Source organism: Mangifera indica, unplaced genomic scaffold (assembly GCF_011075055.1).
Source record: "Mangifera indica cultivar Alphonso unplaced genomic scaffold, CATAS_Mindica_2.1 Un_0054, whole genome shotgun sequence".
Taxonomy (NCBI): domain Eukaryota; kingdom Viridiplantae; phylum Streptophyta; class Magnoliopsida; order Sapindales; family Anacardiaceae; genus Mangifera; species Mangifera indica.
The window spans coordinates 127,446-144,077 of NW_025401146.1; the positions used below are offsets into that span (position 1 = coordinate 127,446).

A 16,632-nucleotide genomic window follows, 5' to 3' on the forward strand; every position below is an offset into this window, starting at 1 on the left:
TTTATGTATTCAACCTATGAGAAATTGCTTTTAGACTAAATCTTAGGTGAAAAATATTAATCATACCACAAAATAACAAGATACATTACATCCACCGTTGAGTGTTGGGTGTGAATCAATTCTTTCCCTCTTTTGATATTGAAATTTGTATGAAAGTGTCATTATCGAATGGTGTCAACTTGGTTAAAGAAAGCTATTTAATGGTGACCATCCAGAGTGGCAAATATGGTCTAATCGTTTGACTCTCGATTCTCAAATATCAATAAAAATAAGGCCTTTAGATATTCCATTGGGAAAGTACAAAGGTCAATTTCAATTTCAACTGCCAACATTGACATTATTATCGATGGTCCAGTCCTTTTTAAGCACTGTGCACAAAATTATCTAAATCATTAAAAATCTATTATTAAATAAGGGTCGGTTGGATATTATTTAAAAATTAATTAATTATATATATATATATATATATATATATATATATACACACACACACACACTCTTGTTTTATAGATGCATCATCTTCTGAAAGACCAAAAATCAAATACTTGTACGCTTTGTATTTCTTGATACAGATAAGCTCTAATATATTTAATTTTATTTCTAAAAATAATAATAATACTTAGATAAGGGCAATTTTGTCTAACCGTATTTTAATGTTTATTTTTGTATACTCATGAAGTGTTTGCCACTCTTTAGGAGCCCCTAAAGAAAACCTTTTTTTAATTAATCACCCTATTAACCAACTAACAGCGCCAATGGAGAAAACGCCTGCTCTCTTATTCGCGTCTGATTCTCTCTGTAACTTGAAAATTAAAAAAAACAAAAAAACAAGGCAGGAAAAAAGATTCCCTAGTTTTTCCAAATTTGGAAGAGTTATTGGAATCTGTTGGCTGTGATTAATCGGTAAAAGATTTGCATTAATATTGTTGCGTATATAAATAGGAGAGCTTTGAAGAAAACAGGCTGGAGGAGTTAAATATCTCTGAAGAGGAAGAGAGTTCTGCGCTCTTGGTTGGGGAAAGAAACCAAGAGCAGAGAATGGAGGGTGGTAATAGTAGTGAAGCAGGGGATTCGTATTGTGGGAAAGTGCATGATGAACCTCTTGAGGTTCCTGAAACCGCCCATCAGATTAGTACTGGTTAGTATTACCCTCTTTGATTTTTCTCGGTTGTTTTTGTTCCAATACTTTGCCTTGTGTTGTTTGATGGAAATTGCATTTTGTTTGTGATAATGCCTTTATTAAATGTTAAAGTTAAAACTTTCATTGAAGATATTGAGATTTTATTGGGCTTTATCTTGCTCTGATTCATGGAGTTTAATTTGGATTTGGAAAGTGGGAATTGTGTGAAAGCTGAAATTTTTGTTGAAGAAATGGAGATTTTCTTGCCTTTTCTGCGGTTTGTTCTGAAATGGGATTGAATGCACTTTCTATTTTCTGTGGACAAAAATGAGTTTTTTGACCTTTTGGTTTTATGAAAGATATCATTATTTGGATTATCTGGGACCGAAGAAGGTTTTTAATTGATAAGCGACTTTAGTTAGATCATGATTCCTAAGAATTTTTGTTGTTTGTTGTATGAACTTTACATGATTGATAATTTGTGGTTTACTTGATGAAAATGGTAATCTAAAATTCATCAGTGTGCTTTTTACACATCTTTTCTGTAATGTATCTCCATCTCCCTGACCTTCTCTTGAAAATGTAAGAAAAAAGGCTCTAAATTTCTGGGTAATATTTGTATTTGGGTAATTGCAGTTAGCCTAATTTAGTGTTGTATTATTGTTCTTATACTCATCATATCTAATACCTTGGAAATTCTAGATTCATGGTTTCAAGTTGGTTTCGTCCTCACTACCGGTATAAACAGTGCATATGTATTGGGATACTCTGGAGCTGTGATGGTCCCTCTGGGCTGGATATTTGGTGTAATAGCTTTAATTGTAGCAACATCAATATCACTTGATGCAAATATTCTTGTTGCCAAGCTTCATGAATTTGGGGGCAAGAGGCATATCCGATACAGGGATCTTGCTGGACATATATATGGTATAAGTAGAGAGTGAAGAATTGGAAACTTCTACTATAAAAATTATTTTCACTTAGATTGTGTATGATGACTTATAATATATAATATAACCAGATGCTAATCAGCTAAAATTGGTTTGTGGTTTTCTTTTATTTGAGGAAGGAGAGCTTATTCTCTAACATGGGGATTGCAGTATGTTAATCTTTTCATGATTAACACTGGATATATCATTTTGTCTGGTGAGGCACTAAAGGTAAGTTCAAATTCTGGAAACAGGCTTTGTTATATTGAAAACCTTCAAGAAATTTGTAGATTTCCTGATTTGATTTTGTTTACATCTGCAATGCAGGCCGCCTATGTTCTTTACTGGGATGACCACGCTATGAAGCTTCCATACTTCATTGCCATTGCTGGGTTTGTATGTGCCGTGTTTGCCATAGGAATACCCCATCTATCAGCTCTTGGAGTTTGGCTAGGAGTTTCGACATTCTTTTCCATGGTGTATATTGTTATAGCAATTCTGTTATCAGTTCAAGATGGTAAGTTGTGATCCTACAATGTTTGTGCCAAATTAGCGAAAACCAAGCACTTTTTGAAATCAAACCAGTCTGAACCTGTCAAGTGCTGTAAAATGAAACTTGCTACAAGTGATCTGCTGCATTAGCAGCTAGGGCAACATTGCCAATTTCATACCCCAGTAGGCACCTGGGAATCAGAATATTTTATTATTAAAAGACCTTCTTTTGTTTCATTACAGTAGTATTTCGAATGATCTTCAACTTAGAATATATAATAACATGCTTATATTATCTAACACTTTATGGGTAACATGTGCACTGTGCATTGGGAATTTTGTTCAGTTTTTACTTAAATTGGGCCACTGATATATCATTGTTTGTTTTTCTTGCTTGTTCAAGTTGATGATTTTTTGGTGTTGAATTGGTATTAATTATCCCTGCACTACTATAGGTATCAAATCTCCACCTCGAGATTATAGCATCCCTGGATCAACTACAAGCAAAATCTTTACGACAATTGGATCATGTGCTAGCGTTGTGTTTGCATTTAATACTGGAATGCTTCCAGAAATACAGGTTGGCCAACAATTAAAACAATGAGTTTTCACTGAAAATTAATATTTTTCACATTTTAAACAAAATAATTTAGGTTAACTTATAAGGAGGCCTTTTTTTTCTTTTTGGTAATTAACTTGTATGCAGGCTTGCTATGGATTAATTCTTCTGTACATTTGTTATATGTATAAGAGTATCTTGGGCTCTTTTTGTGGCTTAAGTTTCTTAATATTCTTATGAGTAAATAGTGATAGCTTGAATTGTAGGTAAACTTCTAGTTACCTCTGACTTCACATATGGTGGATATTGATATCTTGGTACTTACCCCAGGTACTAGGATGTAGAATGTTGTGTACATTTATCTTGTGCATATACATCTTTCAATCTTTGCCTCCAAAACTTACTGTTCTCAATTATAATGTTTCTTGCATTAGGCAACAATAAGGCAGCCTGTCGTTGAGAACATGTTGAAATCTTTGTACTTCCAATTCTCAGTCGGAGTTCTACCTTTATATGCTGTGACATTTGCCGGTTACTGGGCTTATGGATCCAATACATCAACCTATTTGCTCAACAGTGTCAATGGTCCAGTTTGGATGAAGACTGCAGCCAATATTGCTGCTTTCCTCCAATCTGTCATTGCTTTGCATGTATTTATCTTCATCTGTGACTTTCACTTTCAAAATCAATCCATCTTTTTCCATTACTAATACAGTTTCTCCACAATCTTGCAGATATTTGCAAGTCCAACGTATGAGTACTTGGATACAAGGTTTGGAATTAGAGGAAGTGCACTGGCAGCTGGTAACTTATCGTTCAGAATTGCAGTAAGAGGCGGCTACCTAACTATCAACACATTCATCGCTGCACTTCTGCCATTCATTGGTGATTTCATGAGCCTTACAGGGGCCATCAGTACATTCCCTTTGACATTTATTCTTGCAAATCACATGTACCTTGTTGCGAAGAAGACCAAACTGTCTAGTTTGGGAAAGTTATGGCGTTGGTTTAATGTTTGTTTCTTTGGTTGCCTGGCTGTCACTGCAGCAATTGCTGCATTGAGACTCATTGCTGTAGATTCAAAAACTTACCATGTGTTTGCTGATCTATAACTTGATTCCTCATCAAGTTTTTGTTGCTTATTTATAAACAACAGAATAATGGTTACTTATTGTTAGGACCCATAAAAAGGTGGGAAATGGATAGTTATGAAGGTATTTATGAGCAAGAATAAGAGTGGGAAACATGAGCAGTTATGAAGGCAGTTTATAGAGGTAGTCATAGGCAAGTATAAGAGGGAAATTTCGGAAGGGAGGCAAGGATTAATTGGGTTTTGCTTGGGTAACATTTACCAATTGATGTAGATAGTATAGCTTCACAAATGTTTGACTAATTAAGCGGAGATTCTGATCTCTCAAATACCAAAATAGAGAGGGGAAATTATTGATTCTTCATTCCCCTTTTCATTACTGTTTTGTTTGTAAAGGAATAGCAGCTCTTATCCATTTTAAAGCTATTTTTATCAAAAATTTGTCAGGTTCTTTAGACTTATCCATTATGGGTGAGCAAAATAATCGAACTGAAACTGGAATTGTCAAGTATTTGACTTTTAATTTCGATTCTTACTTAGAACTAGTCGACCTTGCATAGATTTTGGTTCTGGTTCCAAATCCACCTCTAAGACAAAAATTGATCAAGTAACCCAGGAAGGACACTTCTATAAAAATTGACAACATAGTGTGAGAAGTGAGGTACAATTCATACACACATAAGATGAAGCTGTACAATTTTAATTAGAGTTTTGGCAAGTGACAGGCCTTGTTGGAGTATAAGGACAAAATGTTGAGAATGCAACTCTGCAGGGTTCAAAGTAAAGATCTAGAAATTGATGGGTTGATTATTAATTCTGTAAAGGCCAAATATCTGTGCGAAAAGTTATTGGTTCATTTTAAATAAAAAAGGCTTCTTCTTCTAGAAGCGTCTTCTCTCTCATCTCGCCCTTTCTTTTTCTCTCGATCAGGGTTTTTAGGTCATTATTTTATCGTTCAAATCTGAATCTTAGCCTTCATCAGACCTTAACGAGTGTCTCATGGAAATGAAGCCACAACAAAGAAGTGTATTTTAAAGATGCAGAAAAACATACAATCAGCTTTGCTAGAATTCTCTTCCACACCATTCCATGATATCATTTCTTGGAATTATATAATATGTGGATTTTTATATCTTGTAGGTTCCAAGATTCGATTCTTATTTTTAAGATTCGACTAATTCTGGTTTCTCAAATTTTTACAAGATATCTGGGTCCGTCATCATTCATATCAAATGTAAAACACAAATTTCAGTCTCTATACATGCAATTCACAATAAGTAAGAAAATAGAGGTTGTTCTAAATTTTACAATTGATGAATCCCGGTCTTGTCTATATTCTGCAAGTTTAAGGGTTTTAGGATCATGTTCTCAAATTATCAAATACCATTCCAAGGGGTGAAACACCTGTTATAAGCTTGAAATAGTTGGGATAGTTGTATAATACGTCATCTAAACAATTGTTTCTAAGGCATGCACTATTATTTATGCAATATCATATCAATCAATATTACTATCATGATCGATTTTTGAGATATGCGATAAGATATTGAATAAACTCAACTAGGCATAAGAAATAACTATTTTTTTGACTGGATATTTGTTTATCTGATCTTACATTTATTTAATATTTTATATATCCTATAACTAATCTAAATATAGTCAACTTTCTAATATTTCATTCTAGCCTCTCCATTTCTGGTTTATTTAAGTTTGGTATCTAAAGTAGATAAAGTCACATTTAAGTTCAATTTTATGAAGCTCGAAACCATTATCTTAAATTTTGAACATGATTCACTCTATATAACTCAAGACCTCTAGATCTTATGATTTACCTTTATATGTGACATATAAGCTATATGTCATATTGACTGTGAGTGGATTTATGACAAATTTAAAATATATTAGGAAACCACACATAAACTAAGATTAGTCTCTAATAACACATTATGGTCATCTAAATAATGAAGTGTCAACGATAGACAAGAGCATATCAACAATACGATTACTGTAAAATTCGATCATTTCATCAACTTATACCTTTTCAAGATTAAGACACAAAATTTATGTTATCTCAAATTACCCTTGCTTTTCATTAGTTGACTTTTGTTACAACGGCCAGATAAAATTTGATTGAGCAAACTATTTTCATAGATTAAGTGATAGCCAACATATGTTAGTAGACCTAAAAAATATCTACTCTTATACATGAAAGCGGTGAATCCTCTATTGATATATACACCGTAGTCTTCATTTTTTAATATGAAAAATCATCATCGTTGTGATAATATTTTCTCAAAGATTACGTTAAACTAATGTCAGACTATATCAATCTATGTATACGATGGTTTGGTGACCTCAAATCAAGAATTATATGTAGCCCTATTGGTTAGAAGATCTGCTTTATAGACACTAACATTCCCATCTATATAAAATTCTTTTGGTAGATTACCTAATGAACATGTTTATTCAATATGCATTTATATGTTGCACCATATTCTTAATAAACAACCGTGAGATCTATCACTACATAATGAGGATAGAATCAAAATAAAATTAATGTTCTTAATATTATCAACATTGGTAACATTAATTTTATATTGATTTCATCCTTATTATTATATTTTAGTAGAGTTATTCAACATTATGATAGTTCTAATCGTATAATCTATCTCTTTAGTCAAAGTAATACTGAGACTATGGATATTTTTATAATTACCAGATGAGTATACAAAATTATTATGATCAGTGACATGAATTAATTCCCTCATTACGATTTTTCCATGCATCCTAAGAACATTCATTTAATTTAATATGTCACTTTTTATTTACATAAACACGATATTGTCTCCATTAAAAATTGTTATTTAAAGAGGTTTATAGAAATGAAGACTAGTCGCCAAGTCTAGCTTTCGGAAACTCTACGGCTTTAGAAAACATAACACATTAAGTATTCACGTAACCTTAACCTAATTTAATTTAACATCTTATAAACTACGTTAGATTTTGCAGATTGGATTGATTTTATTTTTGCATATAAATTTATCTTACAACAACAGCCAGAAATATTTATACTTGATGACTAACTTCAATTTCTTAAACTTAATAACCTTCTGTATGGCATTTGTAAGTTTTTGGACTTGTCACATATACAACCAGGATAAGGATTTGCATAGAAACTCTCCTCCATTCTTGGAGAATCTGCAATCGTTCTTAGACGTGGTGCTCCCACCCTATCTTCGTGTAAACTCTTAACCTTTGATTCAAATGGCTCCCAAGATAGCAAGCCCTCGTCGTAATGATCATTCAGTCTCACAAAATTCCATCTGCAACAATGTTGAAACTTGATTTAGAGATATAGTAAATAAATATTTATTTATTATAAATATTATTTTTATAATTTTATCATTAAAATTATTCTAATTGTTAATCCTTTTAATGAAAAAAATTGTAACAATAAACAATAACAATACTTTTTTCGTCGTTAAATTTTAACACATTTTCTTTTTATCCAAATTATAAATTTATTTAATTTTGATAAATATAAATAATTAGATACTAAAATTATAAAAATAATATTTATTCACTTATTATTCTTTTCTGGCCATTGTCAGTTCTATTTGTAAGTGCATTTCAAAATGTTTTGTTAGAAAGATTAGCACGTGTTATGTTAATTCATCACATACTTGTCAGGGCTGATGGTTTTTCGGAAACCTTCGAATTCTCTGTGACCCTTTACGGCCTTGGCCATGTTACCATCGTAAGTGTAAACAAAAACATCGCTTTCAATGGCTACAATGTAGTCCAAGGCTGCAAGCTGATTCTGGCATTTCCTGAAGAGCTGTAATTCTTCTTCTGTAGCCAAATCGTAATGAGTAATTACATTTGGATACTTTGCTTTAAGTTCTTGAATCCCATTTTGACCATATATCTCTCCTGCAACTATGTAAATGTTTGTATCGAAAGGAAATCCAATAGCTTCGAGGAAGACAGCAACCTCTCGAGGGGTCATCGGGCATAGCCCGTTGAGCCTTTTCTCTGTGCTGTTGATCTCTTTGTCCTTCCAGTGTTGAGTGTTGTATCTCAATATCCGCAGCTCCTTGTCTTCCGCTTCTGTAAGATTGTGACTGCAGCCTGTAAAAGAAAGCATGTCCCTTTCATATCTGCAAATTTTACACTTCCCAGTTAGCAAGCGAAAAAGTGCATAAAAATTAAACTTGTAATCAGCCATATGTTGTTAAATACCTCAAATGAAGAGCAACATAAGGAGCATTCAAATTCTTTAGTCTTTGAACCAGTTTGTTTCCAAGCTCTACAATTCTCTCTGAGAAGGCGAGAGCCTGATACATTGCGCGGCAACGAAGCCTTTGGATTGAAGCGGCAAGACCATTGTTAACAAGGCGAGCGTTAGAATGAGTAAACTGGATAATCCTGTGTTCCTTGAATAGTGGAGCTATCTCATCTCTATAATAACTGGCCTACACAAAGTTAACCCATTTGTTTTCAGATTAAGAAGGTATTATCGTGATGTTTATATGTGAGAATTTTGCATACATTGGACCAAGAAACTGGGGCAATCTGAATGTGATTTTCTGCTTCCAGTTCTGGTGGGAGGGTCTCCACAATGCTGATATCTTCCTTCAATACTTCCATGAAATGCCTCCAGTTAAATATGTCTTTAAAATCGCTGCTCCAATTCCAAAAAAAAAAAAGAAAAGATTTGATTTCCCCGGTAAACAATATTATACTTACCCAATTTTGAATTTTATTTTATCTTTAATTTAAAATTATTTAATTCCTTGATTTTATATATATATATATATATATATATATATATATATATATATATATATATATATATATATATATATATATATAATATAATTATTTATTTATTCAAAGTTGGTACACATAATTTTATTATTCCTCCGCAGCATATAAAATGGAGACAAGAAGACGAGTTTGTTTTTTACAATTTCATTATACCTTGTGTCTGTCCAATAGGATTTGTGATCTAATGAAGGGAGAACCAAGGTGGCATTCATGATTTTGGCTATGGCAACCATGTCGCTTATCTGATATTTTCAATATCAAATGAGAAAAAAAGTGTTTCTCTGCAAGAAGAAACAATAAAACTGTAACAAAAAAGAAACAAAGAAACAAAACTTACTCCAGTTTTCATTTGATTCAAGCCACCATTGGCATGAACCATAAGATAGCCATTTGTGAGAGCTTCCTCTCCTAAAAATAACACATTTTTTCAATAATAATCAAATGGGGGATTAACCAAGCCAAGAATTTGAGAGTTTAGAAGCTAATTTAGACTCACTTCTTTCAGCCCAAGATCGGTTAATGCATTGGTAATAGTTGTTGCTGCTAAACTGGGTCCAAATGTTGGAACTCTGAACGACCAGAGGAATTAAAACAAAACTGGGATCAGGGAAAAAGGCTTAAATATAGTAAACAACCAGCTAGGTATATCATTTTTCGTATATTGAGCAAGCTTCTTATACATATCAACTACTAGAATCAGGAGATTTGATTAACCTAAGCTTCCTGCTAGCGTTCTATGCAAGGGTTTAATGTCATATTGTTTTTGAGTACGAGAGAGAACTTCAATTAAGTATCCATATAATGTGTTATCATATTTTTAAATGTTATTTTATTTAAAATTAAAAATTACCTAATTACATGATGATATTATTAGAAAATTTCTTTATATTAGCTTACATTAATTAGAATTTTGTTTTATAAAATTTGATAATTGAATAATTTAATAATTATTTTCAATTGATTAATAAAGATAAATCTAATATATTTAAACTTATAATTTAGATAAACAACACAAATGTGACTCTAAGGTTTATTGGATTTTAGATAGGGTCTAATAACCCACTATATATTGGTCAAATTTTCTCTTCAAAACTTATATAGTATAGTTTTACCAATTGAAAATTGTCATTCATGGGAGGTTTCAGGAACAAAAAACTAATAACTTCAATGAAAGTAATTTCGAAAACTTTACTGATTTAGATTGCATGACGTTTTAGATATCTTTATTAACTTAAAGTTTTCATTTTAATATTTTATAATTTGTGTATAGATCATACGAAATTAGGATTAATAGATTATATTTTGCTTATGTAATTAAATATTACAAACACAACATCTACATACCTAATTAGCTACAAGTTTCTAGCTTTGAGAACATGAATTATTTCTAGATGCAACATTATGAACTTATAACCCTAAAACAGATAAAATGCCCGTTATGGAGAAGTAGTAAAAACATTTTGCATGGATGTAAATAATCAAAATTTGATATTAGTTAGATATATAATTAATCATCTTTTGTGTATGAAGTCTAACCTCAAACATCTTCTGGGTGGATTCAAGAGCCATTTTATTAATTCTCACACTATCATCTCTCTCCACAACCGTCTGTTGAATAACTTGAATCAAAACACGCTCAGATTTAAAGTCCTGCAAAGTATTCATCAAAGAAGATTTTGCAAACACCAACATGTAGAAAAACGCCACCACGATCAAAGCAAACAGGCAACGATCCATGCCGATTCTCATGGCCGGCCACAAAGAACGTTCTTTCCTTCTGAAATACGCATTACTGTTTTTGAACGGCGAGTAATTCCCCGCACACTCTTCTGGTATCTCAGGAAATCGCCTCCTTTTGTACTTCATCACCACCGGAGAAACACTCCCCGAGCTATTATGATCTGTAGAACTCGCCATACGCGTTGAAAGATTAAAAAAAATTAGTCCCTCCAAATTAATGGGGATCTGTCTCCTTGAATTTTTTATTTCTCTTACATGCTTTTGTTTTTTTATGGCGAAACATCAGGCGGGCTAGACAGACTTGTGTCTGTTAATATTTTTGTCCTCTTAGGGCAATTAGCGGTGATAATAATGAGAGGATACTAAAACTGTTTTTGTAATGGAAGAAGATAGGGTTATTTGGCTTAATTATTTATACTAATTAGTTATTTAGTGGGTTATTATCCAACCGATTTTGTTTTAATCAATGAACTTGATTAACCAAGAATAGCAAATATTCATGACTGCTAATTAAGCACATGACACCTTGTCCCTATCCAACACCTGAAACACTTGGTAGAATTTCGAATCTAAACTTTCTCTCTGAAAGTTCTAATGTTTTACCAGTTTTGTTAACTCTTAAGAGTTTAAACATATGACATTATTGATGTTTTTTAACCATGTCATAATATTTTATGAAGATGAATAATCTAGTGATGAATATACAAAGAATATTTTATTCTTTTATGAAAAAATTATACGTATAAACAAACTTTACAAATTGAAATGGTAGTAGATTCTACAAATTGAGATGATAGTTTGTGACTGAGTGATATAATTTTTTACTTTTTCTTTCATTTCAAAATTGTTTAATCAAATATTATCACTTCAGTTTATATAAATAAGTTTGTAAAATTTGTATATATATAGTACGAATAATACTATGCATACCCACTTTTGGGTACATAAATGAATACATACATGATATGTCATTATATGACTGAGTGTTATTTTATCATTAACTCAAATTCATCCAATTATTTTGTAATTTTATTGTTATTACAAAAGTACTCTTAATACTTAATATAAATGTAAAATTGCTAATGTATCTTTATTGGCTTAAAAAATAATCTTTTAAACTCCTTAAAAAATTGAAAAAATCTAATTAACTTTAAAATATTATATTTTGATAATTTCTTTAAATGTGTAATTTTGACTTTTTAAAATTATCACAGTGAATATTAAATTTTTAAAAACACCCCAAACTTTTTTTAATTTTAAAGCCCTTAAAATTTTTATTAACACCGTAAATACTTTAAAAAATATATATAACGCACCTCAAACTTTTGAAAAAGAAAAAGAAAATAGATAAAAAGGAAAATAAAAAAGAAAAAAAATAAAGAAAAGAAGAAAAAAAAGAGTAAAAAGAGAAAATAAAAAAATTATATAAAATGACCTGTTTAATTTTTCACGTCGCAATAATAAGTGAGAATCTAATTTTTTTAAATTTAAATGATAATTATCATTTAAGCGATACTATTTCGGCCTCCCCGAAAAAACATAGCAGCATGAAAACTTAGTTTTCGTGCGCTTGAACCAGGCCCAAGCCCATACTTTTATTCCAAATTGGGTTCTATGCTTGTATCTGGTTGGCAGTCGGCGCCTTAGCGCGGTCAGCCCAGGTCACTTCCGGAGACATTTAGCCGAACCCAAAATTGTCAATGGACGCCAAGGAGAACGAATCAGTCTCTGATCTAACCCAAGCACTAGTATTTTATTTTTCTTTCACCTCCGTGAAACTTCTTTTTTTTTTTTTTTTTTAATTTTCATTTCGATTTTTGGCATTTATTTGTAATTTTCTGCAGACTCTATGTCAGAGGAACAATCGTTGGATAAAAGAGGTAATTTCTTAATCACTTTATCTTTACTATGCAGTTGCTGTTACCGTTTTTTCCTCGAATCCCGACTTGCATTTGCTAGCAGAAAGTTAGATTCATTTTAATTAAGAAATGAATGAATGATAGTTTTACATTGATTTTTTTAATTTAATGAGATTCTGAAGGGATTGAAGTGAAACCTTAGAGTTAGTTTCTTCAGTGTATGAAATACTTTCTTTGGTTTTTTTAGTGAATCGTGGTTTGTTCTACATTGCCCTCGAATATGAATGATATACATTTGTATTATTTTTTATTTTCGTCTGTGCGTTTGGTTGCTGTGAAAATTCATTAAGGGAAGTGGAATCAGCAAGTGTTAGGTACTCTATGTTTCATTTATTGACTCAGTTTGCAGTACTTTTTTTTTTTTTTTGAAGCTTATTGGTAAATAATAACATTATAATCGATGAATTCAGGTCATGTCTATGTTCCGCTAGTTTATGGAACCTCTAAAAGCAAGACGGGTTTTCTTTTTACTTTTTTTTTCTTCTCTTTTTTAAGTTAAAATTGCAGTGGTTTCTCATTAGAATTATAATCTTGAAGATTTCACTTTTACTCCATGCATTGAGGTTGAACTTATGGACATGTTGTTTAGATGTTCTGTTTTTGTTAAATTTCTTGATTGAATTGGTAATTGAGTTAGCAATATTATCAATTATTGATTAAGTAATATTATTATTTGGATCTTAGAAAAGCTTTTAAATTATAGTTTAACTATAAAGGTCACATATTTTTTTTTTTTTTCTATTCTTCTTTAGAGAGAGCAATCTGTGAAGAGTTGGAGGTCCTTTGATCATTTCAATTAGCATACGAACTTGTTATTAACTTGGAGTTTTAGAGTATTCTAACCTTCACACACATTTCATTATTGAGCAAACCATTTAGTTTAATTTATTGTTAGTCTTATCTTATTTGGTTTTTACTGTAGTTTGTTTGGCTTCTATTGCAGCCCTGTTCAAGATTTTGGGCTAATTTTCTTGAAGACTTTTCTGGTTGATTAATGGCAAGAGTTAGAGATAGAACCGAGGATTTTAAAGATGCTGTGCGACATACTGCTGTTTCTTTGGGTTATGATGAGGTATATTTTATCTTTCAATTCATCATATTGAAGTTTTTTTTAAGATGTTTTAGTTTTAGAAGTTATATGGAAAATTTGAATTGTTGGGGAAAGATTTTGGTACAGTGTTTGCCATCGGTCCGGTGCCCTTTTCTTTGAAAGGTTAAATTTTCATTGCATTTACTCTTTAAAAAGACCTGTAAAAATAGGGTTACCTATTATTGTTAAATGAAACGTGTGTGAAGGTTAATTATGTTGGTGTTTCTGATCTCATGCATTAAGATCATTGATTATGGAGCTGTATTTTGCTATCCATCTTTGGTCTGTACTTTTCAGATTCATTTTTAGATCAACAATTCCTAATACGCTTGTGCAGAAATTGATTTTTGTATTCCCATTTGAGTTAATTTGCTTGTCTTTGCAAACTTATTATTGTTCACACTGCAATCATATGTTTTGATGCATTCTTGAATCCTAATTTCTTTTTCCTTGTGTGATTGTTTTTAATAGTCCAAATTGGCAGTCATAATGGCATCTTTCATAATTCATAAACCTAGGCAAAGATCATCTTTTACCAAAGCTGCTCTCAAGACTGTAAGTTCACCACTGTCAACTTTGCTGCCATTTGATTTAATAGGAAGAATTGCAATTCCTTTACTTTCTCCAAGAAATGAACAGTTAATTTGTGTTGGATCTATTTGGTCAATGATTTTTCCTCCTCGACAGCTTGAAAGTATTGGAGCTTTGGAAAAGTTTATGTTAAAGCATCAAAAAGATTATGTGGATCTGCATCGCACAACTGAACAGGAAAGAGATAGCATTGAGCATGAAGTAAGTTATGGAGTTTTCAGGATGCTGATACAAGCCTTTGATTCCTCAAGTTTGATGTTAATCTGTCACTCTATCTGCCTCCAAAAGTTTGTGCTTGGTGTTTTTTTTTTTTTTTGCCCCCCAATGATATTATGCATCGTTCATGAAATTGACCCTACCTAAGAGGAATGAAATTGGGTTTTTTTTTTTTTTTTTCTGTACAAGTTGCATGCTTTCCAGGAATGTCTGTTTCCTTTTGAAGACAACAATATTCAAATTTATTCAGGTTATTGCTTTTATTAAAGCCTGCAAAGAACAAATTGATATTCTAAAGAATAGCATAAATGATGATGAAGCAAATTCAAAGGGCTGGCTTGGCCTTAGAGCTCACAACTCCAATGCCGATACTGTTGCTCACAAACATGGAGTGGTAAGAATCTGTTATTCTTTTTTCTTAATTGAGTTTATTCATTTATTTGGATTTATTGTTACGTTTATTTGCTCTAAATTGCATTGTATGTTAACTGAAGTACATTTTTCTTTTTCTTTTTTTCCTTTTTTTGTAATATGGTAACTTGCTTAAAATAGTGGGGCTACTTTTCACCTAACTCCAAGATCACTTTGACTGTTCTCAATTAGTTTTGCTATTTGAATTATTAAGGTTCCTTCATTGGTTTATCTAGCATAACATGCTTTGGAAACACATGTTATGAGGTTAGTTTCCCTTCTAGAATAGAATAGTTAGGAAGTATGATCTTAGAGGCAGATTTGAAATTGATTTTTTTTAAATTCTTCACTTCACGCTTGATGATGTCCAGTTTATGGCAAAAATAATCTTGTCTTTTAATTCTTGCCTTATTACTTTTTCTAATTCACTGATTTTTTTGTTTATTTGCAGGTTTTGATTTTAAGTGAGAAACTCCATTTAGTCACTGCACAGTTTGATCATCTCAGAGCTGTCCGTTTTCAAGATGCTATCAATCGGGCAGCACCCAGAAGAAAATTTAAACGTGTTGCAGAATCAAATGCATCAGATACCTCAAAATCAAACATTTTGGAGATCAGGGAACCTGATGGACCTCAACCTGAATCTCTTAGTGTCCAGCAACAATTATTGGATGATGAAACCCGAGCCCTTCAGGTAATTAGAATTTGTTATCTGATAACTTATCACAATCACAAAGTGGTCAATAAAATGATTACCTAATAGCATTTAGGTCCATGATAAATTGATTGTGCCTGCTGTTGTACTTATTTTATGCAGGTAGAGTTGAGCAGTCTCCTTGATGCTGTTCAACAAACTGAAACTAAGATGGTCGAAATGTCTGCATTGAATCACCTCATGTCAACACATGTTCTGCAACAAGCCCAACAAATAGAGGTTCTTTATGACCAGGTCAGGATGGTTGTTTTTCAACTTCTATTTTGATCCATATTAAATCGCTTATCTTTGGCCATTCATTGTTAACTTGAAATTGCACCAATGAATGTTACGTTGATTGTAACCATTCTCTTTTGGTCTTTGGATTTGATTGGTGCTTTGTACTTTATAATTCTTAAATTTTAAATCTTCATATATACAGGCTGTTGAAGCTACTAAGAATGTAGAGCTTGGTAACAAAGAACTCTCCCAAGCTATCCAACGGAATAGCAGCAGCAGGACCTTTCTTTTGCTTTTCCTGTTTGTACTGACGTTTTCAATCCTCTTTCTTGATTGGTATAATTAAATTTTACTTATTTGATCACTTAAAAATGGTCCCCTTGTATTTTCCATTTTGTGTTATATGAAGAGACTGAAATTTGGCTTCTCAACTATTCTTGTATTTATTATTTTATATTAACTTATAAAGATGATTTTGTACTGTAAAATTACATCTTTGACCATAAATGACAGTGTATAAGCAATGCATTATAATGACAGTGTGACAAACATATCTTTAATAAATTAATTTTTTGTTTTTTCAAAATTAAGAGGTATATGATAAGCATAAATCCTCAAGTGATAGAAATACGAAGAGTATTGAATTCTCTTTTTGTATATTCGATGTATATACTAAAAAGAAGATTAGATTTCCCGGCTTTGCCCGAAGAA

General features: G+C 31.8%; 3 protein-coding genes across 8 annotated transcripts; 2 read left to right on the top strand and 1 right to left on the bottom strand.

The window, feature by feature from the left end:
- The first annotated feature begins 747 nt into the window (after positions 1–747).
- LOC123206936 (proline transporter 2-like) lies at positions 748–4,271 on the top strand. 2 transcript variants are annotated; one of them, XM_044624228.1, is made up of 7 exons: positions 754–1,138; positions 1,823–2,047; positions 2,186–2,280; positions 2,377–2,566; positions 2,997–3,121; positions 3,535–3,750; positions 3,835–4,271. In XM_044624228.1, exons 1-7 carry the CDS (start codon positions 1,039–1,041, stop codon positions 4,210–4,212), a joined length of 1,329 nt encoding a protein of 442 aa, XP_044480163.1. In that variant the 5' UTR covers positions 754–1,038; the 3' UTR covers positions 4,213–4,271. The 2 variants fall into 2 exon arrangements, with proteins under 2 accessions (XP_044480164.1, XP_044480163.1); XM_044624229.1 differs by lacking the exon at positions 3,535–3,750 and having other exon boundaries at positions 748–1,138.
- A 2,984-nt stretch (positions 4,272–7,255) lies between these two features.
- LOC123206959 (O-fucosyltransferase 19-like) lies at positions 7,256–10,937 on the bottom strand. Its single transcript, XM_044624254.1, has 8 exons — positions 10,557–10,937; positions 9,517–9,589; positions 9,358–9,428; positions 9,174–9,262; positions 8,742–8,874; positions 8,433–8,665; positions 7,874–8,350; positions 7,256–7,513 (listed from the first exon to the last, which is right to left on the bottom strand). Exons 1-8 carry the CDS (start codon positions 10,935–10,937, stop codon positions 7,276–7,278), a joined length of 1,695 nt encoding a protein of 564 aa, XP_044480189.1. The 3' UTR covers positions 7,256–7,275.
- A 1,453-nt stretch (positions 10,938–12,390) lies between these two features.
- LOC123206947 (syntaxin-81-like) lies at positions 12,391–16,352 on the top strand. 5 transcript variants are annotated; one of them, XM_044624241.1, is made up of 9 exons: positions 12,391–12,508; positions 12,605–12,640; positions 13,623–13,751; positions 14,241–14,324; positions 14,457–14,647; positions 14,766–14,970; positions 15,439–15,681; positions 15,805–15,936; positions 16,124–16,352. In XM_044624241.1, the coding sequence occupies exons 3-9, from the start codon at positions 13,674–13,676 to the stop codon at positions 16,265–16,267; spliced, it is 1,077 nt and encodes a 358-aa protein (XP_044480176.1). In that variant the 5' UTR covers positions 12,391–12,508; positions 12,605–12,640; positions 13,623–13,673; the 3' UTR covers positions 16,268–16,352. The 5 variants fall into 5 exon arrangements, with proteins under 5 accessions (XP_044480176.1, XP_044480177.1, XP_044480180.1 ...); XM_044624242.1 differs by having other exon boundaries at positions 12,399–12,482; positions 12,602–12,640; XM_044624245.1 differs by having other exon boundaries at positions 12,400–12,508; positions 14,457–14,561; positions 14,827–14,970.
- The last annotated feature ends 280 nt before the right edge of the window (positions 16,353–16,632 follow it).

Excerpts from the sequence above, each read along its gene's own strand:
- LOC123206959 (XM_044624254.1), bottom strand. The coding sequence starts at position 10,937 with ATGGCGAGTTCTACAGATCATAATAGCTCGGGGAGTGTTTCTCCGGTG. Across the intron at positions 9,429-9,516 it reads CCGATCTTGGGCTGAAAGAA|GAGAGGAAGCTCTCACAAAT; the intron begins GTGAGTCTAAAT and ends TGTTATTTTTAG. Across the intron at positions 8,666-8,741 it reads CCCCAGTTTCTTGGTCCAAT|GCCAGTTATTATAGAGATGA; the intron begins GTATGCAAAATT and ends AACTTTGTGTAG.
- LOC123206947 (XM_044624241.1), top strand. The coding sequence starts at position 13,674 with ATGGCAAGAGTTAGAGATAGAACCGAGGATTTTAAAGATGCTGTGCGA. Across the intron at positions 14,648-14,765 it reads CACTCTATCTGCCTCCAAAA|TTGCATGCTTTCCAGGAATG; the intron begins GTTTGTGCTTGG and ends TTTCTGTACAAG. Across the intron at positions 14,971-15,438 it reads TTGCTCACAAACATGGAGTG|GTTTTGATTTTAAGTGAGAA; the intron begins GTAAGAATCTGT and ends GTTTATTTGCAG.
- LOC123206936 (XM_044624228.1), top strand. The coding sequence starts at position 1,039 with ATGGAGGGTGGTAATAGTAGTGAAGCAGGGGATTCGTATTGTGGGAAA. Across the intron at positions 3,122-3,534 it reads GAATGCTTCCAGAAATACAG|GCAACAATAAGGCAGCCTGT; the intron begins GTTGGCCAACAA and ends TTCTTGCATTAG. Across the intron at positions 3,751-3,834 it reads AATCTGTCATTGCTTTGCAT|ATATTTGCAAGTCCAACGTA; the intron begins GTATTTATCTTC and ends ACAATCTTGCAG.